At 37.6% G+C, this 22,788-nt stretch overlaps 1 protein-coding gene across 1 annotated transcript in view; it reads left to right on the forward strand.

Annotated features, from left to right (window-relative positions):
• Positions 1-22,788, forward strand: part of LOC150078488 (UDP-N-acetylhexosamine pyrophosphorylase-like) — a 296,675-nt gene that overhangs the window by 267,743 nt on the left and 6,144 nt on the right. Inside the window, exon 10 of the mRNA XM_090385379.1 lies at positions 6,465-6,537. Coding sequence (XP_090241505.1) covers positions 6,465-6,537 — 73 coding nt within the window. The remainder of the gene's footprint in view (positions 1-6,464; positions 6,538-22,788) is intronic.

The raw sequence follows: 22,788 nt of genomic DNA on the forward strand, positions 1-22,788 counted from the left end.
CGAGACGAGAAGAAGTAGTCCTTTCAAGGGCAAGAATAGGTCATACTCATCTGACACATCTTTATTTACTCACAGGAGGTGATCCACCACAGTGTACACATTGCTCTAACATCTTGACTGTTAGACATATTCTAATTGACTGCCCCTACTATAAACAACACAGAGCTTCATCCTTGATCTCACTGATAAATAAACGTAAACCAATAACTCTTGAAAATCTCATTGGTGATAAAGCAAATATTTCTGAATTTTTTGACTTCCTCAAGCAAACTGGACTTTTTAATAATTTCTGATTTAAAATTTTCTTTTGAATTTATGGAAATTCCTCATCTCCTAAAATAATAAGTGAATAGGCACATTATAGCCATAGATGCTTATGTGCCATTAAGCCTCCATAACAACAACAACAACAACAGTTATCAGAGACAATACATCATTAACATTAAAAAAAGGATGATGGATAATGAACTATACTACAGCACTTCTTGCAAACTTTACTGTGGTAAGAAAAACATTAGTGCAGTTCTACTAACTTTGTGCGCCGACCGGGCTAGCCAGGTGGGTAAAGTGCCTGCCTGGCAACCCAAAGGTCGTGGGTTCGAATCCCGCCTCGGGCTTGGATCAAAGTACTGCAAAAAAACCTTGGGAGGTGCATTATGGCCACAGAAGCTGATGCACCAACAACTACCAAAAAAAAAAAAAAAAACTAACTTTGTGCAATTTAGTTGATTTGTGTGCTGATATGATCAAATATTACAATTTCAAATATTTAACATTTTAGTATTGTGTGGATTTTGTAAAACCATTAATGGATGACAGTTGCCCTCCAGTTTAAAGATTGATTTTTATACTTGCAGATCTCTTTGTAATCTCTGATTTCATAATAGGCATCACTGTTAATCTATTCAGGGAGATGATATACAGCTTTTAAGTTTCTGAGGAAAAAGCACTTTTGTAAATAATTGTGTGGTTTGATGCTCAATACTGATAGAAAATATGTTAGTATTTCACTTACAGTAAACAAAAAATTATAGTGGCTCTATAATTTGTAGAAACATTTCTCTTGAAAAATAATAACTAAGTTGTTCTTTTAGTGGCATGGGGTGTAGGTAAATCGAAAGATAAGTAGAGCACAGGAAACTAGAGCAAAATCTTTCTTTAAATTCTTAAAGGCATACAGTTCATTTTCAAACATTTGATTGTACTTCCTGTACAAATTCTTTAGTGAATGAATTTCTTTATTACACTTCAACTTCACACATGTGCATGCATTGGCACTTTAATAAGGACAGCAATTCAGTCATTGAAGAAGTGATAAAAGAAGTGGTACCATGAAATATCTGTATTCTATATTATCTATATTTCTTCTAGAAATGAAAGCGCAGCTTCACTCTAAGTAGGTTGAAGTGCTTGGTTGTAACTGTTCACATACTTTACACAAACATCATTAGCATGACTGGATAAAATTCACTAAAAATTTTTTTGAAAAAAAAAGAAAAATCCCTTCTGCTACATATAATACTATAAACTTCAGCATCGCTTTTTCCATCATCAGAGTTATTTAGTTCTGGGAATATCAAAAGCCAGCATATTCCATAGGACAAACTGTTACACTGAACTTGTCTTTCTCTTCCAATTCTTATTTTGTTAGTGGTCAAAAGAAGAATTGGAAGATGAATTGGTGAAAAGTAACTCGTGGCTGTGGTCCAAATTCCCTAGTTAAAATAATGGAGTCACCCAGTGTTCAGGTACAGAGCACCATTGGGTAGGGGATATCGAAGGTTTAACTTTTAATGGTCCTGCTTAGGTTTCTGAGAAACCGAACAGGAAATTAGTATCTACATATTAGTTTACAAGAAATATGAGGAATTTTTTAGGTTATTGAAGGTTGTTGAAGTTACTGCAAAAAAGGCACCTTGGGGTGGATGCTGTGTATCCAGTTATATTATAGCTCAGACACAGCATGGTTTTGTTAAGGGGAAGTCTTGCCTGACCAACTTGATTGGATATTATGATGCAGTCACAAAAGAACTGGATGCAGGGAATAACTTTGATATTATATACTTGGATCTTGGAAAGGCTTTTGATACTGTTGCACATGGAAGACTGCTACACAAATTGGAGCAGTGTGACATTGGAGGCAAATTGCTGCTATGGATAAAGGGGTGGTTGAGGGGGAGAAGACAGAGAGTGGTAATCAATGGACACTGCTCATCGTGGACTGATGTTATTAGTGGAGTCCCTCAGGGCTCAGTGTTGGGTCCATTATTGTTTTCTGTATTTATAAATGATATTGATGATGGTATATCGGGATTAATGTCCAAGTTTGCAGACGATACAAAGGTTGGCAGGGTTGTCAAGGACACTACTGACACTATGCTGCTGCAACAGGATCTGGAAAGGTTGAGCAGATGGGCTGAGAGGTGGCAAATGAAGTTTAACATTGACAAATGTAAAGTACTACACATGGGAAACAGCAACCCCAGAGCAACGTATCAACTCTGTGGTACAACACTGACAGTGGTAGAGAATGAAAGGGACTTGGGGGTGGTTGTGCAGGCAGATATGAAGTTCTCTGAGCAGTGCAGACGGGCTGCAAGAGTAGCTCATGGAGTATTGTCAATGATATACAGGAATTTTTCCAGCAGGGATAAGGAGGTGATTATTCCATTGTATAAGGCGATGGTCAGGCCACACCTAGAGTACTGTATACAGGTCTGGAGGCCTCATTTCAAGAAGGATGTAGAGCTGCTGGAACGAGTACAGAGAAGGGCAACAAGATTAGTGAATGGAACAAAGGGGTGCTCTTACGAAGAAAGGCTTAAGTTTTGCAAATTACAGTGTCTGGAGACTAGGCACCAGCGAGGTGATCTGATAGAGGTGTATAAAGCCTTGAATGGTTTAAGCATGCTCAATGCTGATGGGATTCTTCCTCTAGCTCAGAATAATCACCTGAGAGGGCATAAATTCAAATTGAGGAAAGACAGATGTAGGTTAGACGTGCGGAAATTTGTCTTTAGCCAGCGGGTGGTTGGTTGGTGGAACAGACTTCCATCCCTTGTGGTGGAGGTTGATAGCCTAAATAAGTTTAAGGCTCAGCTGGACAGGTATTTTGAACGAACAGAGGGGTGAAGTGGAAGTGTTTTTTTTTTTTTTTTTTTTGGCTGATGCTGCATAAGCTTGCTTTCTTGCATCAAATGCCTCTACTAATGCTAATGCTAATGCTAAAAGTGAGGTAGCAAAATAGGTCAGAAAATCTTGAGCTGTAATTATGAAAGCATCCTTGGATTCAGGGGAGGGGAGTTCCCTATGGACTGGAGATTTGTGAATGTACCCCCAATACACAAAGTGGATCAAATGGTGTTTTGACTAATTACAGAGCTTGAATTATGTTCAAGGGGAAAATAATGAAGTTACTGGTTAAAAAAAGTAATGTAGGACCATCTAGACAAAAATGTATGCAGTCATAGTATGGATTTGTTCAGAGGCAGTTTTGGCTGAGCAATCTGATTGGATACTATTTTGGATATATATAGTAACAAAGGAAGTGGATTCAAAAAATAATTTGACATCATATATTTTGATTTCAGAAAGCTTTTGATACTTTTGCACATAAAAGATTGCCATACAAATTGGAACAGCATAGCATTAACCACCTCTCACCCCATCTCAGCAGTTGGGCTGAGAGGTGGCAAATGAAGTTTAACATTGACAAATGTAAAGTACAGTCAGTCTTCGTATAACACGTGTTTATATTACACAAATTCGATCATACACGATTTATAAATAGGGGAACATTATCTTATATAACACGAACCGAATTCGCTTATGCACGATTCGCCTTGGTGTTTACAAGAAATGGCAGTCGAACGCGGAATCACCCCAACTGAACGCAACACGATAGGAATGAAGAGAAGATTCTAAAAATGTATTTGTTTTTTCTATCAGTGAAGGGGAAACACATTTCACCATAATAACGTAAAAACCAACACAATTCCAGCTATCGGTATAATCGTAAATGCAATTAGATCGAGTTTACTACCAGTTTATAACAGATTCCACTAGCAGAAAGGCAACTGGAAATTGTTTTTATTGTTTTATGGTAGTAACCCCTAGAAAAGTGCTTTAGTAAAATGTGAGGTGTTAATAGTGTATCTCTTCCTCTATGGTGTTGTTTATTCAGTGGCTACACGCGCGCAGCTTTGTTTATGTGTATCAAGCGTGCCTCCTCATTTTGTAAATTATGCTTTATTCCCTAAAAATGAGTAAAATACTTAAAAGGTGTGAAAAGGAAGCATCCTGGTGAAGACACTGCAGATTCAGAGAGAAAAAGAAAAGCAATATCGATAAACAGAGGCGGATTTGGTCAAAAATTCTTACCCGGGAAAATTTATAGTGGCCTCATACTACGGTTTATGACCAAAATCACACCGGCCTCCGGCCCACCGGGGTTTCCCCGGTAAGGCTTATGGCCAGTCCACCTCTGTCAGTAGAGAAAAAATATGAAATTGTGAAACGCTTTGAGCGAAATGAAAGACCATGTGATATTGCACGTGCTACAGACCTAAATGAGGTAACACCGAGAATTACAAAGAATGCAGAGAAAATAAAAACAACTTTCATAGCTGGAACAACTCAAAGTATAATTAAAATCCATTAGATCAAGACACAAAGAATTAGAAGAGACGGAACAGTTGTTATCTGTTTGGATAGAAAATCAAACAAAAAATAAGTTTGCTTACGATAGAAGCAAAAGCAGTAGCAATATTTTATTACATAATAGTCATAATAAAATACAAAAGTATTTTATTACGATTATTTATTGTGTTTGTTAATGTTTTGGTTACAAATGTGTATTCAATCTTGGGTGGTCGGCACCTAACCCTATTTTTCCCATAGGGCGTGTTGTTTATATTTCACGATTTTGCATTGCACGAGGGTTTCTAGGAACACAACTATTGTGCTATACGAGTACTGACTGTACTACATATGGGAAGCAGCAACCCCAGAGTAATTTATTGACTCTGTGGTACTACACTGACAGTGGTAGAGAATGAAAAGGACCTGGGGGTAATTGTGCAGGCAGATCTGAAGTTTTCTGAGCAGTGCAGACGGGCTGCAATAGTAGCTCATGGTGTCTTGTCAATGATATACAGGAATTTTTCTAGCAGCGATAAGGAGGTGATTATTCCCTTGTATAAGGCAATGGTCAGGCCACACCTTGAGTACTGTATACAGGTCTGGAGGTCTCATTTCAAGAAGGATGTATAGCTGTTGGAACGAATACTGAGAAGGGCAACAAGATTAGTGAATGGAACAAAGGGTTGTTCTTACGAAGAAAGGCTTAAATTTTGCAAATTACAGACTAGGCACCGGCGAGGTGATCTGATAGAGGTGTATAAAACCTTGAATGGTTTGAGCATGCTCAATGCTGATGGGATTCTGCCTCTTGCTCAGAATAATCACCTGCGAGGGCATAAATTCAAATTGAGGGAAAGACAGATATAGGATAGATATGCGGAAATTTGCCTTTAGCCAGCGGGTGGTTGGTTGGTGGAACAGACTTCCATCCCTTGTTGTGGAAGTTGATAGCCTAAATAAATTTAAGGCTCAGCTGGACAGGTATTTTGAATGAACGGAGGGATGAAGTGGAAGTTTTTTTTTTTTTTTTTTTGTCTGATGCTACATAAGCTTGCTTTTTTGCATCATATGCCTCTACTAATGCTAAAATGCTAATGCTAATAAGTAACAGTCGTCTTCTATAATGGGGAAGCATCACTTATTTTAACTATAAGGAGGACAACTTGTTGAAAGATGTCATAATATGCGATGTTATAATAATGATGAAAATGCACTAACTAATTCATAAGCTGAAGCTGTTAACTTATCTGACTTTTTTTGTTCTATCAAGAATAAATGGAAATTCTGTTTTAATTTCAATTTTTAGTATATTTTTCATTGTATTTAAAAAATTTGTCCTTAAGAAAATGGGCGCCTCCGTAGCCAGGTGGGAAGGAGCAGCAGTGCGCGTAGCACACGCTTCTTGATTAGACCGGGGTTCGAGCCCGTCGCCACCAAATACGGAGGATGCAGAAAGGTCATTCAGGGAATGACCACCGCATATCCCGGAGCAATATGGCCTTAGTTGCTAATGCTCCTAAAAACCAAATAACAAACAAACCTTAAGAAAATTGTACAATTATTCATCTTATCATCAAAAAATCTTCCTTGAAATTTTTAAGTAAATATATACTATATGTATTTTGCATAATACTTTGTCACTGGTTGGACATCCCTAAAATGCTCATTGTGTGTCATTATTTTGTTTATGTGCTAATTTAAAATTTTTTGTTAGTGTAGTACTGGATGTTGCAATTTATTTAATTTCTCCTTTTTTTTTTTTTTTTTTTTTTGTGTTGCAATTTATTTAATTTCTTCTTTTTTTTTTTTTTTTTTTTTTGCAGTCAGAAATCATACATGAAATATGAAGCTCCTGTTGTTTGTGAGATTTCGCCACTGTTGTCTTATGATGGTGAGGTAAGGAACAGTTATTACTAAATATGATTGTTGTGATGTGTGAAATATAAATATAATCTCAGTATCAATTCTGTTTTTCAGGAGTGACATCAATAGTCCCCTTACATTTTATTGTTTCTACTGATAGATAGTTATGTCTGTCGGTAGAAACAATAAAATGTAAGGGGACTGTTGATGATAATAAAACAATAAAGATGCATAAAACTAAAAATATTTTATGCATCTTTTTTGAATTAATCAGTTAATTTAATTAGAAATAAAGGAGATAATATTTTTGAATTTTATGATAAATTATAACAGCAGTTTTTCGGTGTGTAATTCTTAAAAAATAACTTTTTAAATTTTCATTTTCTTATAATGCTCTCACACTTCTAAATGAGTTATAAATATCTAAATGTGTATCTTACTCACAGAGCATGCAAGCCCTAAAGTTAGATGAGAAATTTTAATGCATTACAATTTATAATTTGACTGTACAGCTTTTATTTTATTTTAAGCTGTCAACCTGTATTTTATTAAAATACAGTTTTAAGAGGTTAAACCCCTCGACGGTATCTTCACTTTGTTGTGGTGATGGGGTTTGCATTCTCTGACAACCTCAAGAGCCACGCTGGCAGTAGCATAGCTACTAGTAGGGTCACCCAAGCTGGACGAGTTTTCGTGAGGTAGGAGCCAGACTAAGAGAGAGTGAGATACCTAGGAGAAGGAAACTCAGATTTAAACCAGGGTAAGTGTGACTCTTTAGTCCAGTAAGGCAATGTACCTAGGAGAAAGTGCTCTTAATAGCACCTCTGGATGAGGGCAGCAGTTCCTACAGTTACAGGCAATGAGTGGTGATAGAAGCTATATGAACAGTCACTGTCCTTGAGAGCTTAGTGATATATTGTCATTACTGCGATGCAGAAAGCCAGCAGGGAAACTACTGCATTACTATATCCCTAAAATGACCACTATAGCAAGAAAGCTACAACAACTGGCCCCGAGTTCCTGGCATCACTTTAATGGGACAGGAGTGCTAAGAATCCCCGTGCTCAAATGGTGAATCTTTTGCAAATTAGAACATCGAACGTCAGAACGCTGTTTGCTGCAGGACAACTGAAGAATGCAATCCAGGAGATGAAAAGACTTAATGTACAGGTGATGGGGCTATGTGAAACTAGATGGCCTAGTTCAGGCACATGTGTTTCCGAAGACACGGCTTTGTACTACTCTGGAAATGACAACAACATACACCAGCATGGAGAGGGGATCCTAGTTACCAAGGATGTCTCCAAAAGTGTCCTCAACTTTATGCCACACTCCGAGCAAATAGTTTACTCCAGCTGAAGGAACAACCTTTAAATGTCAACATAAGTATATGCTCTGACAGCTGATAAGGAAGATGTGAAAATTAAATGTTTCTATACAGAGCTGAAAGAAGTAGTCTCACTAGCAAAGAAACAAGACCGAAATATTGTTATGGGAGATCTGAAGGCTAAGGTTAGTAGAGGCAAATCTAGTTAAATTGTAGGAGAATTTGGTCTTGGAAAAAGGAATGAAAGAGAGGGATCAGCTAATACAATTTTTCCAAAAAGAGAACTTGATTGCTAACACCTAATTTCAACTCCCCAAGAGAAGGCTCTATACATGGAAGTCGCCCCTAGACATCATACAAAACATGGTCAGAAACCAAATTGACTATATCATGATCAATCAGCATTTCCGGTGCAGTATTAAAAGCACCAAGACGTACCCCAGTGCAGATATTGATTCAGACCACAATCCAGTCGTAACTGAGATCAAGCTGAGATTGGAGGCTACTAAGAGAAAGCAACCGATGAAGAAAGTTGACTTAGAGAAGTTAAGAAATCTAGAGACATATCAGTTAATGAAGACATGCCTTAACGAAAGAATGCAAAACATCCCTAGGCATGAAGAGAGGGGAGTGGAAGATCTTGGGAAGAGTTTTAAATCTGTTCTGACTGAAACGAGCTCAGAAGTTCTTGGTTATGGAAAATGTCTGAAGAAGGACTGGGTGATAGATGAAATTTTGACACTCATGGAGAAGCACAGAACATTTAAGAACTGCAATGCACTACTTTATAAGGAGGTGAATAGATTAATTAAGAACAAAATTAAAGGAGCTAAAGAGAACTGGATCACAGAAAAATGCAGAAAAATAGAAGAAAAACATGATGATTTCAATCTTCATAAAAAGATTAAAGAGATTTCAGGAATTAATAGAAGGAAACAACCAACTTCAATCCAAAATGACAAAGGTGAGATTATCATGGAAGAATCAGAAAAAATGGACATGTGAATAAAAGACCTCTTCACTGACAGCAAATATGAGCTAGATGACAACAATGATGCAGTGGTAGGGCCATCCACCATAAGATTCAAGGTAGGGAGGGTGATTAAATCAATGAAGAAGGGAAAAGCCAAAGGACCTGATGAAATCACAGCAGATATAGTCAAATTGCTTGACTACAAAAAGACCGACATTCTTGTTGAATTATTTAACAGAATTTATGATATGGGCAACATCCCTCAGAACTAGCTGACATCAACGTTAATCACTCTTCCCAAAAAACTAAACACCAGGACTTGTGGTGACCACACTAATCAGCTTGATGAGCCAATTCCTCAAAAGAGTCTAAAACATAATTCAAAATCGGATTTTCAATAATTGTCAGGAGTCCATGGACGATGCACAGTTTGGATTTAAGGAAGGACTAGGTAAAAGAGAAGCACTATTTTGTGCCCAGGTCACGATGCAAAGGTGCAGAGAACGACAGATCGATGCCCATCTTTGTTTTATTGACTTTGAGAAGGCCTTTGATCGAGTCCAACACACCAAGCTCATCTAGATCCTTGAGAAGTCCAGCCTTGATGAAAAGGACATCTAAATAATCAAACACCTCTACAGGAACCAAACAGTATCTGTTGTAGTTGATGGCACAAAAACAGAAAACATCAACAGTGAATGTGGAGTGAGGCAAGGATGTGTAGTCTCCCCCTTCTGTTTAACATTACTCAGACGTCATCTTCTAGAGAGCATTAGATGGAAGAAATGAAGGAATATCTGGCAATGGTAGAGCGATTAACAACCTTCACTATGCAGATGACACTGTACTTTGTACAACTAATATGCAGGGCTTACAGATACTTCTCAATCGTGTGAGTGAAGAAAGTGAAAGAATGGGCCTTGGGATTAATATCAACAAGACTAAGCTCATGTCTTTAATGGGGCAATGTCAACACCTCTCTTCATGTTAAATGGAAGGCTGATAGAGAGAGTTGACAAAATCAGATATCTAGGCTGTTGGATCAATGACAAAAACGAACCAGATATGGAAATAAAAGCAAAGATTGAAATGGCCAGGCAGTATATTCTTAAAATGAGACCTGCATTGTGCAGGACCTTAGAATCCGGATGATGAGATGTTATGTTTGGTTAATTTTGTTGTGTGGTTCCGAGACATGGACACTGAAAACTAACATCTCAAAAAAACTTGAAGCATTTGAAATGTGGACATACAGAAGAATGCTAAAGATATCATGGACAGCAAGAGTGACCAAGGAGAGTGTCTTGCAGAGAATTGGAAAAACCCAGGAATTGCTGAAGGACATAAAGAAAAGAAAAACGGCATATCTTGGACACCTAATGAGGAACAACAAGCATGCAATTCCATGGCTAATTATTGAAGGGAGAATGAAAGGAAGAAGAAATCCCGGGAGAAGATCCCTCGACTTGGCTTGACAAATCCCTCGACTTGGCTTGATAACATTAAGAATTAAACAGGACTGAACACCGAACAGCTGTTTAGACCTACCAGAGACAGAGACATTTGCCGTGGTCGCCGCCGATCTCTATTAGGAGATGGCACAGAGAGAAGAAAGACGAGGTTAAAAATTTACAGGGTTACTATTATTATTTTGCGCAACTCTTTTTTTTTTTTTTTCCTCAGATATTTCAGAAAGCACTCTCTCTCTGCTTAACATTCACCATATGCTTTTGTTACATTAGCCAAAAAATAAAATAAACTACCTACATGATTCCCTATTCATATATTGAATTGAATTTTCCCAAGTTTTGTTGAATGAAGCATAATAGCATTTACACATTCGTGAAAAGAAAATATAGCACTAACATGAATTATATTTTATTCTTATTAATTTTTCATTTGTACATCCATATATCTGTGTGTTTTTGTGTGTGGTATATCTGGCTTCTGTCATGTGTCTACCTAATGGTAGACATAGTTTTATTAGATGGCAGCACAAAAATATCTTTGAAAATTGGAAGAAGAGGACATCACACCTGAAGGACATAAAGAAAAGAAAAACGGCATATCTTGGACACCTAATGAGGAACAACAAGCATGCAATTCCATGGCTAATGTTGTCTGATTTTGTCTGAAAAAAAAGTTGAAATTGAAGCAATTCTCTGGAATTCTGATTCAGAATTTGACAAAATCAAATTAAGTGACATATATACATGCATAGTTGTAGAGGATATTATTGCTTAAAAAAAAACAGAGTAATTATTATTACTAGCTACATAGTGCAAGGAAGCCTGAGGCTTATTCTGCACCAGCCAAAAAAATTTCTGAGTTACCCTGAGAGAGAGAGAGAGAGAGAGAGAGAGAGAGAGAGAGAGAGAGAGAGAGAGAGAGAGAGAGAGAGAGAGAGAGAGAGAGAGAGAGAGAGAGTGTGTGAGTGTGTCAGTCAGAAGTAGAAGGGAACCACCAAGAAAGAGAAGAATGATGATATCCAGCTCAGGACCCTGGGTGTGTGCCAAGCTCACCATATGTCAGCCCAGGGGGTAGGGTAATTGACTAGTTTATTCTTTTAACCCTATTTTACAATAAAAAATTTTTTTTCATAAATTCTGGTTTGAATTTTGGCAGTAATTTTACTCTAATTTTAGCAATAAAGTTTTGACAGTAAAGTCAAAATAAGAAGAAATAAATATTTAAAAGTGTTTATATAAAGTTGTCATTTTTACAAAACATTAAAATTTCACCAAAAACTCATCCTACAGAGCCTGCTGTTATTGTTAATTCACCATTGGGCCTCACATGCAGCTAACTCACTCATGAAACTAAGTTTTGTTAGTTTTTAGAATGAAGATAATGAAGATACAAAGATTGAAAAAGAAGATAAGCTTTGCTTTTGTGGTTATACTTAGCATAAATACCTTATTGCAGCATATGCTATGTTAGAACATCAGCCTTCAACTCTCTCTAAATTTACACTGCAAAAATTTTAAGTACTGCATAGTAAAGTACAGGAACTCCCCGACTTACATAATACTCGACTATGCAAATTCGGTTTTACGTAAGTTTTTGCAGGCCAGTGCAAACTTAAGAAAGATATGGAAACGTATTTTGAATCTGTAGGGATGATTGTAGGTATTGTGAAAATATTGCTATGTAAACCCAGTAACTTAGGTTCTTGGAAGTTTAGAATTTTGCTATATTACTAAGCTATTTATCTCTCTAAAAGGTCAAATTTATAATGGAAATTGCACTACACTTTCATCGTTATCATATGTTCCCGTTATAAGAATCAATTTTGAAAACCTTTGTGATATTTTTCTAAAGCATAAAGCACGTTTCTGGAGGTCATGACCAAAAAACATTTTGCACTTTCTGGTTTATTGGGCTTTTCTATTAGTGCAATCTATTATAAATGGGTAGTAAACTCAATCTTATTGCATTTGCGATAATCCTGATAAATGGAATTCTGTGGGCTTTTACATTAAGGTATTATTGGTGAAATTAATTCCCCTTCACTGAAATCTTCAATCATATGGAAAATAAATTTTCAGAAATTTCTCTTAATTCTTATTTACGTATTACAATGATGAAGGGAAAGGGACCAGTGGAAAGTGCAAGTGCTGGCAGTGCCAGGAAACAAAACACAATTGATTTAGAAATGACGATGAAAATGATTAAGAAGTATGAAGCAGGACAAAGTTTGTCATCTATTGCGAGGGAATTAGGTCTTGCTGCTTCAACAGTGAATACTATTTTAAAGGACAGTACGTGTATAAAAGGATCAATGCACTTAAGATCAACAGTGATCTCAAAACAGCGCTCAGGTGCTATATTGAAGGTGGAACAGCTATTTATTTATTTATCATGTGGCAACTCTTACATCTCACAACAACTGCTCCATCAATCAAGAAAAAATTACAATATCTCATATCTCAGACCACACGAAGTTACTCAATTCTGTTTAAGTTCACAATTAGTCATATTTATAATATTAAAATAAGGATTATTAAAAAAAATTAACAACTGTATGACATTTGTATAAAATTTATATATAATATATATGGACTACTATAATTGTATGTCCAAGTTATTAATATAATCAATTGACATGGGCATTAATTCCAGTAAGTCTCTCGGATCTCCTTGGTAAGCCCTAAGGGGGCAGTCCTGTATGATGTATTCGATGGTCTGACTTCCATCACCGCAATCACATCCCAGGGCGTCAATCCATTTCCACTTGTATAATGCATCAGCACACCTTCCATGTTTAGTCCTAATTCGATTCACTTTTTACCATATTCTTCTAGGGAGATCGAATCCATCAGGTTTCTTGGTTATGCACATTAAGGCTGCTGTATCTAGTGACTGATCGGAATTCCATTCCTGTTTCCATTCAATAATCAGATCAAAATTTGCACTTAAATCAATTTCAATGCTGTTCTGACTGAAGGTTTCTTAGAAGGAAGTCTTTCCATTTTGGTATCAGCAAAATCATTATGGATTGTAAACTTGTGATCTCCATTATCCTTTTATATTCCCGGAGAAGAGCTGCAGATCTACGTAGATGTGGCTTAGAATTGGTAGCCAAAAATTTGGGGTCAATCTTATTGTCCCAGTAATCAACCACATAGCATAGTTTAATTGAGTGTCAATTAATTTGACACGTGAACTGTTTATTCAAACAGGGAACAACTATTAATAATATGGATGGAAATTCAGATTTAGAAGAAATTGCCCCTGAGTCCAATGGCCATTCAAGCAAAAGCAAGGAGTATTTATGAAGATATTAAGGATAAGTACAGTGAACCCCAAGCCAAGCTTGTGGCAAGCAATGTGGCAAGACATTCAAGTATGCAGTGAAGTCATAAGTGCCGATTCTTCAGCTGCAGAGAAATTTTGTGATGTGTTGGAAAAAATTTTTGATGAAGGTGGCTTCATCACAGCAAATTTTTAATGTTGATGAGACTGCTCTGTATTGTAAAAACAATGCCGGATCGAACATACATTGCCAAAGAGGAAAAGATAATGCCAGGTTTCAAGGCTTTAAAAGATAGGGCCACACTCTTGCTTGGAGCTAATGTGTACCATTCGGGAAATCCTCGTACATTTCAGGGAATCAATAAAGCCACCCTACCTGAGCATTTTCAATTGAACTAGAGAGCATGGATAATAATATCTCTCTTTGAGGATTGGTTTAAATGCTGCTTCATTCCCAAGATTGAAAAATATTGTAAGGACAACAATGTTCCTTTCAATATTTTGCTTCCCATGCATCTAGATGATTTCAATTTGAATGTCAGAGTCGTATTTCTACCGCCAAACACGACTTCACTCCTCCAACCTATGGATCAGAGTGTTATTTTGAATTTAAAAGCATACTATTTACGCACAGCATTTGCTTAGGCATTGTCTGCAGTAGACGGCGAGAAAAATTTTACGTTAAGAAACTTTTGGAAATCTTACAATATTTACCACGCCATCTTAAACGTTAATAAGTCCTGGGCGGAAATTAATAAGAGTTGTTTAAATGCTGCATGGAAGAAAATATACCCACGGCACGTAAAAGGCTTTGAAGCATTTGAAAAAGACAAATCATATGAAGAGGTTACAGATAAGGTTGTAAAGGTTGCAGAGCTAATTCAGTTGGAGATTGATCCAAAGATGTGGAGGAGTTAATAGAGGAATAAGAGAAGGAATTATCTAACGAAGAACTTATTGACTTACAGGCAGCAATAAACCAAATGAACCAAATGAGGAGCCGAGACGATTTATCACCAGAGAGCTGGCAATGACAAGGTTGGAGAAGATGGATCCTGACAGCGAACAATTCTTAAAAGTTAACAGAGATGAATGATATGCTTGCTTGCTACAAAAAACTCATCCAACAATATGTTCTTTCGTAAGGTTGAGTGGCCAACCCCTTCTAAATCTCCACAGCCCTCAACCTCCACATTGGCGTACTTATCAGCTGAAGACATCGATTCTGGCAATGATGCTTGAGAGGTGAAACTTACAGACATTATGCCTATTTCCTCTCTTTTTTTTGTAATTCTATAATTTTTAAATTTTTTAAATTACCCTCTTTTGTAATTTTTCCTGCACATGAGATAAAAAATTGAATAAATACAATAAATAATTCTATTCTCGTGTTCGTGGAACATTTCTTTTTTGATTCAATCAATTCACTGAGCACAGTTGTGAGTGCTGCACGCACAAGCATGGGGGAAATTCCGAATTACATAGGGTTCCATGGAATGCAACCCTTACGTTAATCAATGAGTGGCTCTATAAGGAAAGCAGTAAGTTTAATCAGGTTACTCTATGTATTTACAAAGATCACAGAAACCAAACCTACAGTATCATAACATCGCTCTTACTAATGTTACACATGTATATGTGAAGATTTTAATGCCTTTTCATCCCCCTTAACATGGGTGCTCGTTACGTGGTTGAGGGGACCTACCAGTGACACTTCTTGTCCTCCAAATTAGCATCGCTGGGATCCAATGCTCACAGATTAGGTTCCAAGCTAACACCATAGAAATCTGGCATGCTTACCATATGCTGCGACCTGTGGAAACTCAGAAAGGGGATCCTGGTGGTTGAGAGGGCCCAGCTTCAATACACCACTTTGGCCCCTGCTTAAATAAAAGTTGTGAGTTAGGGTTGAATGTGAAAGTGTCTGCAATTCTACCTAGACACGACAGGAGGTACTATATGATGAGAGCCTTGTTAGTCACTTTGGCTAGGAGAGATTGTGCAAGGCTCTTGGGGTAGAATTTTTTTTCAACATGGTCTGTGCTTGTTCACAGGAGAGACTGCTTCTACCAGGATGGAGTACACTTAAATAGAAAGGGTGCAAGATTATTTGCTGATGCTATTGAGACAGCATTAGGTGAGTTGGAAAACTGCTAGCTTGGGGGGGGGGGGGAGTGGATACACAGACTAGATTAACAGTGGCCACAGGCAGAGGCAAAAGTGATCCTTGCACTTCTTCTATTAGAATGAGCACTAGCCTGGAAACAAGATGCTGAAGATTTCGAGGACTTCTGGGGTCATAGTGGAACAAGTAAATACATGGGCTATGTTAGGGTAACTAAGAGTAGAAACAGGTGCATGTATACTTGCATGTACACCAATGCTAGGAGTATAATTAATACATTTTATGAGTTTGTAGTGCTGGTCAAGACATCTTAAGCAGATATTGTTGGGATATCAAAGATGTGGTGTCACACAGATATAAGCAGTGAGAATTGGAATTTGGGGAGTAAAATGTGTACAGAAAGGATAGACAGGACAAGAACGGAGGAGGGGTTATGCTGTTAGTTAAGAAACACATAAAATCTAAGGAAGTGCCTCCAATTGACATTGGTGGACAATGCAGTGTTGAATCAGTTTGGTATTACATAAGCACTGGGAAAGGGAAAATGAGAGTAGGTGTGTGGTATAGGCTTAATGAATCTGATGAGTATAATGAACAATTGTGCAGAGAAATAGAGTGGGCAAGTAAATCAGAATGTAAATTATAATTTAATATTACATTATTTAATATACAGAAGTAAATTATAATGGGGGATTTTAACTTTTCAGATATTGAGTGAAACTTGTGCATTGGTCACTCACACACTAGCAAGACTTTTGTGGATTTATTGGATAACTGTTTTCTACAGCAACATGTTCGATAAGCAATCAGAGGGAGTATTACTCTTGATCTGATAATCAGCAGTGATTATTTGTGCATTAAGAATTTGCAGATAATGGAACCAGTCGGTGAGAGCGATCACAATGTACTGATGTGGGATTTATTTAAAGATGTAAGTACCATCAAGTATAAAGGGAAGGGCATTTGCTTTCATAAAGGTGACTACAGGGGTCTCAGACAGTTTTTAAATTCTATAATGGGATCAATTGATGATATTACCAACTCTAAATTTCATCCTTCAGGGACTTAATCATGCACGCTGTTAGGCTTTTCATACTAACTTAGAAATACTGTTCAAGGTTTAAGGCTAAATGGGTGTCAGATGAATTAATGAGGCTCATGGCAGGGATGAAAAATATACATGGGATGCATATAAATCATGAGCCTCATTAATTCATCTGAATTAATGAGGCTCGTGGCAGGGATGAAAAATATACATGGGATGCATATAAATTATCAGGCGACACAGAAGCCTATGGCACTTATAAAATAGTCTGTAATGAGTATTTTGCAACTACATTCACACATGAGGAGTTATTCAAGGAGGGAAATGCCAGAAGTTTATCAAATTCTAACACGGAGCTAAGGTGATTTTGTAATAACTGAGAGCAAAGTGGAGGAGAATTTGTTGAAGGTAAACATAAGGAAGGCTCCTGGGGTGGATTGGGATCTATCCAGTTATATTAAAAGAGGCAGCAAAAGAAGCAAGCAAACTCTTTGCCTTCATTATGAAAGCTTCCTTGGACTCAAGGGAGATCCTCATGGACTGGAGATGTGCAAATATGTCCCCAATTTACAAAGGAGGATCAAAGTGTAGGAAGAATTATTTTAGCCAGCGAGTTATAAATTGCTGGAATAAGTTACCTACATGGGTTGGTGAGGCTGATAGTTTGGAGAAATTCAAAGGTCGGCTGGATAATTGCCTACAGAAGGAGGAAATGCATAGGTTGTCTATTTCCTTTTCTCTTATTATTAATTTTTTTTAAATTTTCTTATTTGTATTTTATTTTTATTATTATTTAATTTTATTTTATTTTTTTGGCTGGTGCAGCTTAAAGTCATAGGCTTTCTTGCACCATATGGCCATTGCTAATACTAATACTTCCCTGTGATATCCACCTTTTGCAAAGGGAAACCATGCCATCTGTATAGGATATCATGGTGGAAGATCAGCCGTGCTGACTGGAATGCCTTCAAACCTCTAGCAATCTTTCATACAGCCACAGTCCACAAAGAGCCTGACTGAATTAATGATGCCCCACATTAATTGGCTCTGTGATACATTAAAGCACATCACACAGAGCATTGTCCAAGCAGTGGCAAATACAATGCTGAAGAGATTGACTCAGTTTCCACCTTTTCTGAAACCATGGTGGAATGCAGAATGCACAGCATGAAGAAAAGCAATAAACAAGGTGTGATGGATATTCTGTCAACATCCTACCTTAGAAAATCCAATAGTCTTCCAATGTGCATCCACCAAACTGCACTATTAGCATTAGTTGAGGCATATGATGCAAAAAAGCAAGCTTATTCAGCATCAGCAAAAAAAAAAAAAAAAAAACACACCTTCCCATTTTGCCCATCCAGTCACTCGAAACGTTTGTCTAGTTCAGTCTTAAATTTATTTAAGCTATCAACTTCCACATATCTGTTCTACAACTGTCTTTCCTCAATTTGAATCTAATCTATGCTCCCTTGGGTTCTTAGTCTGAGCAAGTGGAAGTATACTGTCAGCATTGAGCTTATTCAAACCATTCAAGGCCTTATACACCTCAATCAGATCACCTCGCAGATGCTGCAATTTGCAGAACTTAAGCCTTTTTTCATAAGCGCAACCCTTTGTTCCTCTCACCAATCTTGTTGCTCTTCTCTATACTCATTCTAGTAACTCTACATCCTTTCTAAATGAGGCTTCCAGACCTATACGTAATACTCAAGGTGTGGTCTGACCATTGCCTTACACAACGGGATAATCACCTCTTTGTCTCTGCTAGCAAAATTCCTATATATCATTGACAAAACTCTTTGACCTGCTCTGGCAGCCCATCTGTGCTACTCAGAGAACTTCATATCTAAATCAACGCCTCCGTAGCCAGGTGGGAAGGAGCAGCAGTGCATAGCATGCGCTTCTTGATTAGACCGGTGTTCGAGCCCATCACCACCAAATACAGAGGATGCGGAAAGGTCAGGGAATGATCACCGCATATCCCTGAGCAATATGGCCTTAGTTGCTAATGCTCCTAAAAACCAAAATAACAAATAACAAATCATATCTGAATGCACAATTACCCCCAGGTCTTTTTCATTTTCCACTTCCCTGAGTGTGGTACCACACAGTTGGTATGTGTCTCTTGGGCTTACTTCTACCCATATGCAATACCTTGCATTTGTCAAAGTTAAACTTCAGTTTCCACTTCTCAGCCCATCTGTCTAACTTTTCTAGTTCCTGTTGCAGTAGCATACTGTCTTTAGTGTCATTAATAACCCTGCCAACCTTTGTATCATCTGCAAACTTGGATATTAAGCCTGATATGCCTTCATCAATATCATTGATAAATACACAAAATAACAATGGGCCCAGCACCAAACTCTAGGGAATTCCACTAATAACATTAGTCCACGTAGAGCAGTGTCCATTTATTACCACTCTCTGCCGTTTCCCACTCAACCATCCCTTTATACATTGCAGCAACTTGCCCTTAATGCCATGCTCCTTCAATTTGTACAGCAGTCTTCCATGTGCAACAGTTTCAAAAGCTTTACTGAAATCCAAAAATATGATATCAAAATTACTTTTTGCATTCAGTTCCTTTGTGACCACATCGTAGTATCCAGTCAGATTGGTCAGACAAGACTTCCCCTTAACAAACCCATGATGTGTCTGAACTATTACTTCAACTATTAATACCAGTCTTGTCTAGGTGATCCTGTATCACCTCTTTAACCAGTGACTCCATTATTTTCCTCGGAACAGAAGTTAAACTAACAGGCCTATAATTATTTGTGTCACCCTTTGAACCCCCCTCTGTGAATTGGGGATACATCTGCACATCTCCAGTCCATGGGGACGACCCCTGAATCTAAGGAAGCTCTTATAATTATGGCTAAGTGTTTGCTAACTTCCCTCACTGCCCAAGTGTATTCGGCGGCTAGAAACAGCATACTGTGATGGCTTGATCCAGTTAACCCTCAAGCCATCTGTATTGCTACCGGTGTGTTCTGAACTTTAATCAGTTTAACCTGTGGAGAATGTCTCTCTTTATCATTTGTCAATTACTCATTCATGTAATAGCAATATTATATCAAATATCTGTTTTATAACTGTTTTATATGTGTTTTATATGGGTAGCAGTTACCACAGAGTAACATACCAACTGTGTGGTACTACTCAGGGTAGTGGAGAATGAAAAATACCTGGGGTAATTGTGCAGTCAGATATGAAGTTTTCTGAGCAGTGCAGACAGGCTGCAAGAGTAGCTCAAGAGGTCTTTGTCAATGATATACAGGTAGCCCTCGATTTACACTGGAGTTAGGTTCCTGGGGGGGAAGGTGCAAATGGAATTGGTGCAAATAGAACCCTTTATATCATGCAGTCAATGGTAAATCACAGGGTTAGGTTCCAGGCACCAAAAGTTTACCTATCCTTTTCAATACTAGTATATTTAAAGCAAAGAAATAAACTTTTTTAATTAAAAAAGTGTTTTATTTTTAACCTGCATAAATATAATAAGTACATACATGTAAAAAAAAAAAATTAATACATACATAAAACATTTTGACAGTGGCATAATGTCAAAGTTTTAGTTGGCTCTTGAAGGTTCTGGTTGAGGATCTGCTGTTGACGGCCCTGGTTGATAATGTTCTGTTGATGGCTCTGGTTGAGAAGATTGCCTTTTTTTGAAGAAAGGATCAAGTGTTGATTTGCCTGGATTTCTTCCTCCTTTCTTTAAGAATTTCAAAATATGGGCTCAGGGTTGATATACATCCCTTTTAACTGTGGCACTCCTCTCCCAGTCGTGATCAATGTCACAAAGCTCATTAGTGTGGGACTCTATACTTGCAAAGATCCATTGTAGATCACTGACCTTCATAATTTTTAGAGGAGAGTCTTCTTCTGTCTCTTTCTCCTGCTGTTGGCTAAGCTTTGCAGCTAGCTCTTTATTTTATTATTATTATTATTAGCCATATGGTGCAAGGAAGCCTGAGGCCTATGCTGCACCAACCAAAAAAAAAAAAAAAATTGATTTACCCTGTGACCCAGAGAGAAAGAGAGAGAAGTAGAAGGAAATCACCAAGAAAGAGAAGAATGATGATATCCAGCTTGGAACCCTGGGTGTGCCAAGCTCATACTCACCAGATATGAGCCCCTGGGGTAATTTCAAGGTTTTCATTTGAAAGAGTCTCTGCATGACTCTTCAAGAGCTTTGTTACATCTTTAACTGTAACTTCTTCTAACCCTGCCTGTTGTGCCAGCCTGCTGATGTCTTCTACAACATTCTGTTGTGGCTTGAATCGTCTGAAGTCATGCATGAGATCTGGGAGAAATTTATGCCACACTCCATTTAGACAATTGACAGTCACTTCTTGCCAGGCTGTGTTAATGTGATTGATGCCCTTTAAGACATCAAACGACCACCAATATTCTCTGATGGTAATGTTGGACACTTCCAAAGCTTTCACCATTTCTGTAAATATTTGCCGCAGATAATAAGCTTTAAAGATGGCTATTACCCCCTGGTCCATGGGTTGCAAACTGATGGTATTAGGAGGCATATAAACAACATTAACTTAAAGAGGCATTCTGACTTCATCAGAATGCCTCTTTCATCAGAATGCCAGATTTGTTATTCGGGGCATTGTCCAAAAGAAGAATAGCCTTGGTTGGTGTATTTTTGTGATTGCAGAATTTGAGAACGGTAGGGCAAAAATAGTTGGTGTACCAATCCAAGATGTCCTGTGCCTACCACCCAAACCTTCTTGTTTGACTTCCAGTACACAGGCAACATGGCTTTGTTTAAACCTTTCATAACATGTGGTGTTTCTGAATGGTACACCAACATTGGCTTCAATTTTAAATTGCCTGACAACAAAAGTATCAGCCTGTCTTTTGATGCTTTAAATCGAGGAGCCAACTTTTCTTCATGGCCAGTGAAGGTTCTTAAGGGCAACTTTTTCCAATAAAGGCCCGTTTCATCAACATTGAAGATGAGATCTGAAGGGTAATCACCCTCCTGTACTATGGCCTGAAACTCTGCAGGGAATGTGGCAGCCACCTCAACATCTGCACTTTCTGCTTCACCAGTAATTTTCACACTTCTACATTTGGATCTTGCTTTAAATCTCATGAACCATCCCTTGCTAGCCAAAAATATTTCATTGCACTGACCTTCTTTCTTCTTTAAGTCTTCAAAAATTGACTTAGCCTTTTCAGTTATTACAGCTTGGAGAATGTTTTTTTGGTTCAGGTCATCGACCCAAAGTACCAGCAGTTGCTCCATTTTTTCCAAAAGCTTATTTCTGCTGTAACTAACTTGTGTAGCACTTACTTTTGTAATGCTTTGAATTGATTGTTTTATTTTATCAGCATTCTTCATAATTGTAGTAACAGTCAATGGAGGCATATTCATAGCTCTACACATGTTAGGGCAGCTTTCATCAGCTTCCATCCTCCGAATAATCTCCATCTTATTTTCCAATGTGATAGATCAATATGCCTTTTTCATGCTTTCATTTTCACTAGTATTCATTGAACTTCTTTTACCAGACATGCCGTCTTTTTATTCTAATTAAATTAAAAACTTAATAACACGACTGGCAAAAACTGCACATGGTTATCATTATTGGCAAAAGCTGCACACGGCTATCACTACTATTAATGATTATTTAATTTATTAATAGCACAATTAGTAATAAATTTCCAACATGTGTAGTACATGGCGTAAACAACAACCAACTGAATGCTTTACCTCCCGCTTCCACGAGTAGCTAATTTGAGGGCGGGAAGTTTTCTTTCTCTGATACGGATGCACTAATTGCTGATTAGCTCAATTGTTCTTAATCACATGAACAGTGCATGATACATAGTTCAGTACGATGCCCATAAATTTTGTCTGATGATTTTAAACTTTCAATTTATAAAAAAAATTGCAAAAATAAAAAAATAAAAATAAAAATGGCGTTATGGTTAGTGGCCAGTGCTATTGTGAATCAGTGCAACTCTGACCGGCACAAAACGAGGGCTACCTGTATAGAAATTTTGCTAGCAGGGATAATGAGGTGGTT

The sequence above is a fragment of the Mastigoproctus giganteus genome, chromosome 11, assembly GCF_048544385.1.
Source record: "Mastigoproctus giganteus isolate SK-2022 chromosome 11, ASM4854438v1, whole genome shotgun sequence".
Taxonomy (NCBI): Eukaryota; Metazoa; Arthropoda; class Arachnida; order Uropygi; family Thelyphonidae; genus Mastigoproctus; species Mastigoproctus giganteus.